The following is a 12,035-nucleotide window of genomic DNA, read 5'->3' on the forward strand; positions in this document are numbered from 1 at the left end:
GAGTGGCAGATTGAGATGGTGAGTGACAGGGATGGGGCAGGACTTCCAGCCCAGTTTGAGATGCTGTACCTGAGTACAGCATGTCTTTTCAATAATGTCTCCTTAGGGCCATGGTCTCTGTGCATTCACACATATGGGATCTATGCAGAGCCTCATTTGGAACTTTCTAGAATTCAGCCTCAAGAGTTTTGGTGTGAACTGTGCTCCACCACAGTGGAATAAGAGCATATGTCCGATGGATGTGTCCCACACCACCTCCCACAGTTCTCTGCGATTGCCACTTTACCATCAGGAACAACTCTCCCTCCCTCTCCCCCTCTCACACACACTCTCTCCCTCTCTCTCTATCTCACACACACACACCCCTCCCTCTCTCTCCCCCCCACACACTCTCCCTCTCCCTCCCGCAGAACAAGGGAGTCTGGTTTCTTCATTTGTGGTGGAATCCTGTGTCTCCTGCCAATGCTTTGCCAAACTGGCAAGACAGAATTGGTTGTCCATGCTTCGCACCGTCCTCTGGAAAAAAGTGCTTCATGCCCAGGGGGAGCTTCCCCATGAGGTGAATTGAGGCAATCACCTCAGTCACATCAGAATGCGGACCCACCACCCCCGGCCTCGTGCCCAGGTAGCCAATATTGGCCCAGAGCCAGAGTAACATAACCCCGTCCCATTACCAGCCACACCCCACACCCCCAAGCCTGGGTGCTACTCTTGCTGCTGGCCACCTGGTGGGAGGCTGCCCAGGATTCTCCATGCTGCCTTGGTAGCCAGCAGTGGCAGCAGAGGGTCCCCCCTCCTCCTCCTCCTCCTCTTACCTCCACTGGGTCTCCTTCCTTACAAGCATGGGGAGGAGACCCAATGGAAGTGAGGGAGAAGAGGCCTCCTGCTGCTGGCTTAATGACAAAGGCCCATGCAGCTGCTCCAGACTTCCTCCCACTGAGAACTTGGATTCCCCAGCACAGCCATACAGAATGGCAGAGACCAGGTCTGCCAGTTGATTTGACTGGGGTCCGGCATGGTGGTGCCAGTAAACCTGGCCTCTGGTATGTTGGCGTGCCCAGCAGGAAGAAGCCCAGAGAAGTCATGTGGACTCTCATCATTAAACTGTCAGCAGCAGCCAGCAGTCTCTCCTCCCTCACCCCCACTGGGCCTCCTTCCCATGCTTGGGAAGCAAGGGCAGAGGGGCAGTTATTTAGGTGAATCGGACATGTGCCCAATTGGACATGTGCTTTTGCTCCATGGGGAACCTGACTCATGCCAAAATTCTTGAGACTGAGCTCTAGGAAGTTCCCAACAAGACTGCACAGGCACAGATTTCATATGTGGTCAGCACATGACAAAATTACTTGAAGAACGTCAGCTACAGGTAAGTGACCTGTCCTTTCCTTCAGAAGAAGGATCACCACCTAGCTAGCTCCTTCACAGTTCTGTCTCAGCGGCCCCTATCCACCTCCCACCCACCATTTTTTCCTAGCAAACTGGATCAAATGGATCAACTATAATTGGTTCAATTACAACATTTAAGAAAACATTAAAATCTGCACTTCCAGTTCCATGAAAATTGCACTTGCATACGTGGGAAACCAGTGAAGATTTGCTCCAGGATAGCGAGAGCCAAACAAACATGCATACAAAACAGAAGAACTGGTCTGGTTCAGCAAGCTTGCTGCATCATGTGCCTTCAGGTCATGCCAGAATCATTTCACAAGCTGAATATCCTTAGACATTTGTGGGGGCTGTGCAGTCAAGTCATAGCCATAAGAAGTCATCCAACCTGGACACAAAGGCCTGCTGGACCAATGAACCCTTAGAGAGAGCTGCCCTCAGGATGACTGTCTAGCTCCCACACCAGTGATGACATCTATGCCAGAAGGCCCACCACAGCCCCCTCCTCCTTCCCCGGCTGGTACCTGTCCATGGACAGCTGAGCTACAAGGGTGACATCGGTGGCATCAACCAAGGCCGGGAAATCATACTGCAGGAAGAAGAGGTGCACACGGTGCTGAATAAGGCTCTGCCTCCGAAAATCATAGCAAGGATCATCCTCGTCTAGCTCCTCTAGGGCCTGCTGGAGCTAAAATTCACACAGGGTTGAAAGGAGAAAGAAAGAGACAAGGGGAAGGTGGTGAGCTGTTCTGAAGCAAAGTGGGGGTGGAATTGCCTAGAGCGAGAGAGAGAGGCTGGGTTGAGGGAGGCGGTCTAGAGCGGTGCACTAAACAAAACACGCAATGGCTAGAAGACGTAAACCTGTGCCAACATGAAAAGATGTGGATATAATGTCTTAGTTGCAGAGGGTGGGGGCAGGCAAGGCATGTGGTGTGGGGAAGGACCACGGAGAGAGTTTCCTTAAACTCCATCTTGCAATTTAGGGATAAAAACTGGGGGAAAGACAATGGAACGCTGATAACATGCTGTAGCTTGGAAGGGCAAAGAAACTTTTTAAAAGGCTGAAAATCTCCATTAAGAGCTGGGAATTGAACAGAAGTTAAGAAATTGTCCCATCTATCTATCTGAAGATAGGATTCTAAGGAAATGAGGGGGCACCATTTTAAAATTCACATCCTGCCTTTCTCATGGATGATTCAAGGCAGCTTACAATTTAAAAAATAAATAAATAGAAACACCACAAATGCTATCAATCACAAAAAGCATATAAAAGCAATCTATTCCCTTCCCCCACCTCCAACAACTAGATGAGCAGGAAGCCTGCAAGGACTCTCACTTCAGACATAAAAAGAAGGGAGTGGCAGACAGACAGGGCTCTCACCTGGCCACTGGGCAAGCTGGGCAGGCTGGCACAGCCGAAGAGCTCCCTACGCAGCAGGTTGCCATCGTACTCCAGGAAGGTCAGGTAGAGGTTCCGGAAGAACTCCACATGCTTATTCTTCACTCGCAGCTTCTTTGGGGAATTCCAGTGAATCACCTAAAAATGGAAAGCTGAAGATGGTTACAGGCCTGTTACAGAAACCAACTCTCTTTCACGCCCCCAGCAAAACACGTCTCACCAGCACCCACCCTGTCCAGGACAGAGCCATGAGCCCTCTACCCATGGTGGAGGAGTCAGCAAGAGGGACTCCTGTTTACAGCTGCAGAAGACATTCGGGGACGCCCCATCCAGGGAGGAAATACCCACCTTCAGGTCAGACACCTCTGTGTAGCACTGCTCTGAACGGGTGTGATCGGAGAGCTGCACATTCCAGAAGCAAGGGAGCTGGTACACCAGAGTTGGGCTCTGCTTGATCACCGCATTAAAAATGTCCTGGAAGAGAGATTGCAGTTTGCACAGTGGGCAGGAGAGCATTCTCTGCCAGAGGAGAAAGCCCCAGGGTGAAAGCCAGGGTGGAGTCAGACCAGGAGGAGGATGCACATTTCCCCACCCCCACCCCCTCTAGTGACTGCCCCAGATGAAGAGGTGGCGTGGGCCTTGGCTGAAGGGACAGCATCGAACACAAGCTCAAAACACCTGCCTGATCTGCCAGCGAGGTGGACAGCATGCTCATGAGCTCCCGCTCTGCTGTCAGCCGCCACATCTGCTCCCAGTCAATTCGGCGCAAGCGCTCCAGAAGCAAGAGGATCACTCCTAGAGAGAGGAGAAGCATGAGGCCACTCCCGAAGGGAAGACATCCTCACTCTTGAGCGCAGCCCTGGGGGCTGCTCTCCACATCTTACGTATTTTTAAAGAGGAAAGCCTTTTTCAGTTTTACTGGTTCTCCAGTCCTAGAGCCACCTCCACTCTCAACGGCAAGGCCTCTTGACTTTGAACCCAGATCAGTGCCTCTACTGCATTTACACTGACTGACCAAGCTGAAGAGAACCCACATTAGACATAAAGAGGATGATGATGGTAACTGCTCCAAGGGAGGCAGCAGGAAATGTCCCCTTTACAAATAGGGTTGCTAGGCTGCAGAGTGTCTCCTCTTGCTTTGCATGGCTGTCCTCATCTTGCCTCTGAATCCCAAGGTTCTTTTCCCACACAACAAGGGACACGTTTCCATAGTGAGCCTCCCTCAGACAATCAAGATTAACACCACACACACCCCTACACTGAAAGATAGTCCATTGAGCAGCATGGGGTGGGGGGACCAATCCACAAGGAGGAAATGAAGAGAGCCACACAGTCCACAGCATGTTTTCAAGTACCCAGGAAGAGGGGCCTTATGAAGCCAAAACGTGGCCACGGAGAGTTGCAAAGCATTTTGCTATCAACTGAACTGGCACACATAGACAGCCTCCTATATGGTAGGAAGGGGCTGATTAACTCTACGGGGCCCACCTCACAGAGAACCAAAGTTTTGTAGGCGAGGCCCTGCCTGAACCAGCTGTTCTACAGACAGCCACTAGATGGAGCTAGAGATGTTCTACAGACAGCCACTAGATGGGGCTATAGATGTTCTAAAGACAGCCACTAGATGGGGCTATAGCCACTAGATGGGACCCATCAAGGAGCACAGCATCAAGCAATGAAAGGTGCTTTTCTCTGGTTCTGCTTTCTTTCTTTTCTAACTAATCTCAAAGAGCTGTCTTGTATGCAGATTTCAAGTCGGGAAGCACAAAACAAGTTTAACAGCATTCTCAGCCTAGTACCACCAGTCTTTGCCCACAATCTGAAAAAATCCAAAAATCACAGTTTTAGTAATACTTTTATTAAAGACCAACCAAAATGGCACAAAACCTCAAGTGAGCTTTCAAGTTCTTCAGAACTCTTCATAAACTCTATAGAAATTCTATAGAAAGGACAGGGAGGGGCGACTTGGAGGTGGAGTAGCACTGTAGGGATAGAAGATAAGAAGGGATAGAATCTAACAAGCTAGAAAACCTAGAAGGACCGGAGTCCTCCACAGAAACCTTTAGGTGACAATACAAGGCCTGAGAGGAAATGTGCAAATGGGGACGTGCTAGCAAAACACTGACAGTGACTGGGAGTTGCAGGAGGAAATCAGGGAGGCATCAAGGAGAGGCAGGGCAATAATAATGGGTGACTTCAATTACCCACACAGACTGGGTAAATTCACAGTCAGGTAATGTGAAGAGGTCAAATTTCTAGATACACTGAATGACTGTGCCCTAGAACAACTGGTCATGGAACCAACCAGAGAGAAGGCAACCTTGGACATAATCCTGAGTGGCACCCAGGACCTGGTGTGTGATGTCAGTGTCATGGACCCTTTAGGGAACAGTGACCAGAGTGGGATCAAATTAAGCATACATGTGGGGAGAGAATCACCAAGGAAATATCTCTAAAATGAGGAGTTTGGTGAAAAGAAAACTGAAAGGGAAAATTGGAGAGCAACTTTGCTCCAGAATGCATGGAGTTTACTTAAAACCACAAGACTAGAAGCCCAGTTAGAATGTATATAAAAAAGGAGGAAAAGTACCATCAAGACTGAGAGGATGCCAGCATAACTAACAGGTAAAGTCAAGGAAGCTATAAAGGGGAAGAAGACTTCCTTCAGAAATTAGAAGGCCTGCCCAAATGAAGAGAACAGAAAGTAGCACAAACTCTGGAAAAAGAAATGCAAGGTGACAATAAGGGAGGTGAAAAGAGTTTGAGGAACACTTAGCTAAAAGCATCGAGGGGGAAAACAAAGAATTATTTAAATACATCAGAAGCAGGAAACCTGCCAGGGAGGCTGTTGGACCATTAAGCAATGAGAAAGTGAAAAGGATTATTAAGGAGGATATGGAGGTTGCAGAGAAGCTAAATGAGTTCTTTGCATTTGTCTTCACTGCAGAGGATACTGAGTATATACCTGTTCCTGAACCAGACTTTTTGGGGATGGAGGCTAAAGAACTGAATCAGATAGAGGTGACAAGAGATGATATTCTAAACTGTTCAGAAAAATTAAAAACTAGCAAGTTGCCAGGGCCAAACAGCATACACCCAAGAGTCCTTAAAGAACGCAAATGTGAAATTGCCAACCTCCTTGCAAAAATACATAACTTATCCCTGCAATCAGGTTCTTTTCCGGAGGACTAGAAAGTAGGAAATGTACACCGATTTTCAAAAAGGGATCCGGGGCAATCCGGGAAATTGCAGGCCAGTTAGCTTAACGTCTGGTACCAGACAAATCGATGGAAAGCATCCTCAAGGATAAAATTGTAAAGCGAACAGCAGAACATGCCCTGCTGGAGGACAACCAGCATGGCTTCTACAAAGGTAAATCTTGCCTCACTAACCTTTTGGAGTTCTTTCAGAGTGTCAACAGGTGTGTGGATAAAGGTGATCCGGTTGACATCATATACCTCCAAAAAGCTTTTGAAAAAGTTCCCCATCAAAGACTCTTGAAAAAACCTAGCAGTCATGGGATAAGGGGACAAGTACACGTGTGGACTGGTAACTGGTTGAAGGATAGGAAACAGAGGGTAGGTATAAATGGAGAGTTTTCACAATGGAGGAAAGTAAGAAGTGGGGTCCCCCCCAGGGATCTGTACTTGGACCGGTGCTTTTTAATTTATTCATAAATGTTCTAGAAGTTGGGGTAAGCAGTGAGGTGGCCAGATTTGCAGATGACACCAAACTATTTAGGGTAGTGAAATTCAAAACAGATTGTGAGGAGCTCCAAAAGGATCTCTCCAAACTGGGTGAGTGGGCGACAAAATGGCAAATGCGGTTCAGTGTTAGCAAGTGTCAAGTGATGCACATTGGGATGAAAAGCCCCAATTTCATATATACACTTATGGGATCTGAGCTGTTGGTGACTGACCAGGAGAGGGATCTTGGGGTTGTGGTTGACAGCTCATTGAAAGTGCCAACTCAACGTGCGGCTGCTGTGAAAGATGCCAATTCATTAGGCAGGGGGTTGAAAATAAAACTGCTAATAATATAATGTTCTTATACAAAACTATGGTGGAGTACTACGCACAGTTCTGGTCACCACATCTAAAGAAGGACATTGTAGAACTGGAAAAGGTGCAGAAGAGGGCAACCAAGATGATCAGGGGCCTAGAGCACCTTCCTTATGAGGCAAGGCTACAACACCTGGGGCTTTTTAGTTTAGAAAAAAAGATGACTGCAGGGAGACATGATAGAGGTCTATAAAATCATGCAAGGTGTGGAGAAAGTGGAATTCTCCCTCTCACATAACACTAGAACTAGGGATCATCCCATGAAATTGAATGCCATGAAATTTAGGACCAACAAATGGAAGTACTTTTTCACACAATGCATAATCAACTTGTGGAATTCTCTGCCACAAGATGTGGTGACAGCCAACAACCTGGACGGCTTTAAGAGGGGTTTGGATAATTTCATGGAGGAGAGGTCTATCAATGGCTACTAGTCTGAGTACTATGGGCCACCCCCAGCCTCAGAGGCAGGATGCCTGTGAATACCACTTGCAGGGGAGTAACAGCAGGAGAGAGGGCATGCCCTCAACTCCTGCCTGTAGACTTCCTAGAGGCATCTGGTGGGCCACTGTGTGAAACAGAATGCTGGACTAGATGGGCCTTGGACCTGAACCAGCAGGGCTGTTCTCATGTTCTATCAGGCTAGATGTTTTAAAAAGCAACCAAGAATGGGGAAGCAGTAGCTTGGCACGGTGAATTAACCTAGAAGTGTGCACTAATCTACCTTACATTCTTAAGAAGGGGGTCAAAAGAAGTTAGAGCAGCCTTGTGCCGAAAAGCCTCACGAGATACTACAGACGGCTCTCAGGATTTCTGCAATGAAGGGACAATGCTTTTTATGTTCTGTGAAGAATACCACTTTCTGAAAATGTGGGTTATCAGCCACCAGTTAACAGCAGAGTAGGTTACAGGGGCCAAGGAGTGGAGGCAGAGAAGCCCTGGAAAAAGAAAGTTACAGGCAACAGCATGTATGAGCATCATTTCCTCATGGTTGAAATGAAGTTTCCAATGGACTAATGCAGGCCTGCTCAACTCTGCCCCCCCACCCAGCTGTTTTTGGACTACAACTCCCATAATCCCCAGTCACAGTTGCCAATAGCCAGTGATTATGGGAGTTATAGGCCAACATCTGCAGGAGGGCCAAAGTTGAGCAGGCCTGGACTAACAGCTTCAGTTAGCCTTTTGCTTCATCCCAGAAGCAATTAAAATAAAGATGGACAGCAGCAGGTATCCCAGGGAGCCTAGTTCTGTGGAATAAAGTGTAAATGTAGGAGTTTCCCCCTTCCCTTTCTCAGTATCCAGGACTGGGCTGAAGGCAGACCTCTCTTACTCCGTGTGTCATCTGCAGTGTAGAAGTGGTCAGTCAAAGTGACTTGCCATGGCCACCCACTGAGCTTCACAGCTGAACAGGTTAACTGGACTTTGGTTTCGCACATACAAACCCAACACTTAAACTACTGCACAAAGTTGTGCAGGATAAGGGTAGGGCCTGCTCAATCAAACTGCATACTGCCACACCGATGACACCCTCTCCAAGATGCATGCAGCCCTCATGGATGCTCTGGAGCTCACCTGTATTGAAGCCACGTCCCAGTGCTGGCCATGGTTTATGGTTCTTCCAGAGATTCCCTAGGTACCAGTCACTTTGGTTTTCCACCAGCCCAATCACCTGTTTGTCTGGATTATGAGATAAGGCAAATGAAACCAAGGGAAGCCAGCCAACTTTCTCTGACCATACAGGTTCCCAATACAGCGTTTGAAACCCAATAAGGATTATTAGAGTCTAGGAGCCAACAAATCCATGAGAAAGTCTGTAGTAAAGCCTACCTCCTATTACAAGTTAATTTGCAAAGGAGCACATCAAGTAGAAAAGACTATTGAACAGAAAAACACAATAACCAAGAGGCAACAATTTGCCAAAGAGATTGAACATCTCCCCAAGAGGAGATGGCCACATGTGTGGTCTAAAGAGCTGCTCCCTTTCTTCCACACCTCTCTCAATTACCTGAGAACTTCCCAAAGACAGCCCACAATTCAGCAATGTCAGTGGCAAAAGTGATGTCTGTGTCCAGGACAATGACCTTGGAGAGGTCAGCGGGCAGCGCCTTAGTAAGAGTCAGCTTCATCAGCCCATAGATTCCAGAATAGTGCTTGTTAGGAATCCAGGACACTTCCAGCTGCAACAGAGAGAGAAAAGCATTTAGGAAGAGGAAAACAGACAAGCCAGTATCAGTATCATGTGTCTAGTATGTGGGCAACTGTCTTTTCAAGAGAAGGGAACAATGACAGACCACATAAGTGTGTATTCCCCACTGAGCTCTAGAACCAATGAAGTCCAAGGTCCACTTCACATGAATGCATGGCATGGAGATGCTGACAGTTACCACGCAGGTGAGGTCTGCCATGCACCTCGTCTGCTTACTGCTATGTAACATTCTTGTTGTTGGATGGAAACAGCATTAAGACAGATCACATGGGCCCAATTCATGTGGCAAACCGCTGTGGTTTAGATACCAGTGAAGCAGCTACCAAGCAGGTGGGATTCCAAACAGCCTCCATGCAGCTTATTGTTCATGTGAAGTGGATCAATGAACTCCATTGATCCACGTCACATGAACAATAAGCTGCATGGAGGCTGTTTGGAATCCCACCTGCTTGGTAGCTGCTTCACTGGCAACTCGCCAGAGGAAGAGAGAGATTCAGAGACTTGCAGACTTCACCATCCGAGCCATTGTTCGCATTCTAGCATGCTCTTGCTAATTCAATGTGACAAGACTTCAGGGAGTGTATGGACTAAGGTTTTGCTCTAGATTTGATGGCACCTGTGCAAGAGATCCGTTCCACTGAACCAGTCGAAGAGGGGCAAGTCTTGTTTTTGGTTCAGTGGCAAGGATCTCTTGCACAGGGCTAGTATGTTTGGCTGTGAAGAATGACTGCTGGGACCTCAAACTCAGAAGTGTGTATTCCCAGATGTCTGGGAATGGCTCAGAAACCAGAGGACGACCAGCATAGTGTTCAGTGGCCATTAGGTATGGGTTTATGGCCTTGGACAACTCAATGTCCTTCCTGCATGAGCGCTTCTTTAGGCCCGCTACCTCTCAACTCCACATTCATCTTCCACTTTGCCAAACACCACTAAGATTCTTCTTAGCCTGAACCGTGGAACAAAATAAGGTATTATATGTATAAAACTACATTTACATGTATTATTTTCAGTGCTTAAGTTGGCTGCTCGTGAGGTGCAGCCCAATAGTTATACACAGCCTTGATCATGATTCATGACTTCTTAGATCCAGATGTGTTGTAGATAGATACAGGTGGCCCTCATTATCCGTGGTCCATGCTCCTGTGGTTTCGCGTATCCACAGTCGGGCTATATAGACCCAACCTCTTTATCCGCGGTTCTAAAAATAGTCTAAATTCGTATAGCCAAAGTTCCTGGGTGGCTGGAAACAACTTCTGATGTCATTTCTGACCACCATTTTGCACCACTGAACCATTTTGTAGATCTTTCTTACCAAAAAAACCCCTCCCCCATGATACTTTGTAGAAAATTGGAGGAATTGAGGGTTTGAAGGGTGGGTTTTGCTGGACAGCTGGAGACCTGAAGAGCAGGATAAGCTAATTTCTTGTTTCTGCCACTTCCCCACTTTTAGCCTTTTTTAAAGCTGTAGGAACCTAACTCCACAATTCCCATTGACTCAAGGTCTCATTATCTGTGGTTTCGTTATCCACGGTTCTAGGACATAACGGAACCCCTGTGGATAACAAGGGCCACTTGTAAATATTTCTCACTGAAGTCAGAATACCTCTTCTGCCTTAAAGGGAAAACAAACTGGTCAGCCTTTCAATGTACTCTTCCTTGGTTTTCCTGAAGCAGACTAACATATTTGTCACTTTAAAAGTTGCCTTATGGAAGAGTCACCTTTATCACTTCTGAACCCTGCAAAAAGCAAATTGACTGACACTCACCAACCCATTCCCAGACTCCCTTCCAAATGACAAGTTTCAGGCCAAGTCAATAGGTGTTTCCTGCCACTTCCCATGCTGAAACACCAGATAATAAAGCAGCCAGTAGTAGAGTTCTTGACTTCAAACACTCCCATGTTATCGTCCAATAACTCCTAACCTCAGCTTTCCCTACAGGAAAACTATTTCTCACTACACAGAAATAGACAGTGTGGAAAGGGAAATTCAAAAGGAGAGAGAGAGAACACAAGCTGAGATCTAGGTCTCTTGCCTTTAAATCGTCGGCATTGTAGAAGCTAACATGGACAGAGGGCACCATCCAGGACTGGAACAGGGTCTGCAGGATCTGTTTGGCTACCGAGTCAGTGATGAGGTGGAAATGAAGAGGGTTCTTCCTGCCAAGAGAGGAAACAGTTAATGCTCAAACTAGTTGAAAGCAAGATTATTATTTTTTTTAAGGTGGGGTGGGACGACAACCAGTCATTATCCCACCCTTTTGCTGCACTTCAGGCCTTATGGGACACTAGCCATTACACTGCTGATTTCTTCTCATACTCAGATACCGTATTTTACGGACTATAAGACGCTACGGACTATAAGACACACCTTAATTTTAATCCAGTTTTTCAGAGTTTTAACATATTAAACTGTTAAAACATATAAGACGCTCCTGAATTTTGGCGGATATTTTTCGAGGAAAAAAGTGAGTCTTATAGTCCATAAAATACGGTATTTGAAACCCCACATTCCCAAACCCTCACTAGCTTGATCAAAAATCAAGTATGCCCTTGCCCTTAAATTCAGGTTACCTGTGGAAGAGGATGGATTTCACCAGGGTCACTACATCCCGACTTGCATTGTACCCAGCACACACGATGGCAACATGGAGGAGCTGTCCAGAAACACAAGATGCCATCACGCCTCTTAACCACAGAAGTGGCAATCTCCCCTTCATTTCCTCCCCTTAGAGCTGGGCATTTAAGTATTGCTTCTCCCACCATTCTACATGCTGCAGCACCTGGCCTGCCAGTTTTTTCATCAGCACCTCAGACAATGAGGTGGGTAGACTCTCGTTCCCATTGAGCAAAACAGAAAGCTAAGCATTAATGAAGAGCCAAACAGTCCAAAGTTCAGGTGAACCAGTCCTGCCTCCTTGCCCTAAGTGCATCATCATACAAATGTCTCCTGGAGGGGATGGGAACAGTGATACAGCCTCTTTC

At 47.0% G+C, this 12,035-nt stretch overlaps 1 protein-coding gene across 16 annotated transcripts in view; it reads right to left on the bottom strand.

The window, feature by feature from the left end:
• Nucleotides 1–12,035, bottom strand: part of LARGE2 (LARGE xylosyl- and glucuronyltransferase 2) — a 96,044-nt gene that overhangs the window by 34,769 nt on the left and 49,240 nt on the right. For 15 of the 16 annotated variants that reach the window (XM_053285527.1, XM_053285516.1, XM_053285514.1 and 12 more), the window contains 8 exons: nt 11,625–11,707; nt 11,087–11,210; nt 8,852–9,023; nt 8,419–8,523; nt 3,468–3,580; nt 3,134–3,259; nt 2,768–2,923; nt 1,911–2,074 (listed from right to left, as the gene is read on the bottom strand). In XM_053285527.1, coding sequence (XP_053141502.1) covers nt 1,911–2,074; nt 2,768–2,923; nt 3,134–3,259; nt 3,468–3,580; nt 8,419–8,523; nt 8,852–9,023; nt 11,087–11,210; nt 11,625–11,707 — 1,043 coding nt within the window. The remainder of the gene's footprint in view (nt 1–1,910; nt 2,075–2,767; nt 2,924–3,133; nt 3,260–3,467; nt 3,581–8,418; nt 8,524–8,851; nt 9,024–11,086; nt 11,211–11,624; nt 11,708–12,035) is intronic. The other variant, XM_053285526.1, reaches the window with a different exon arrangement.

Source organism: Hemicordylus capensis, chromosome 1, assembly GCF_027244095.1.
Source record: "Hemicordylus capensis ecotype Gifberg chromosome 1, rHemCap1.1.pri, whole genome shotgun sequence".
NCBI classification, from domain to species: Eukaryota; Metazoa; Chordata; class Lepidosauria; order Squamata; family Cordylidae; genus Hemicordylus; species Hemicordylus capensis.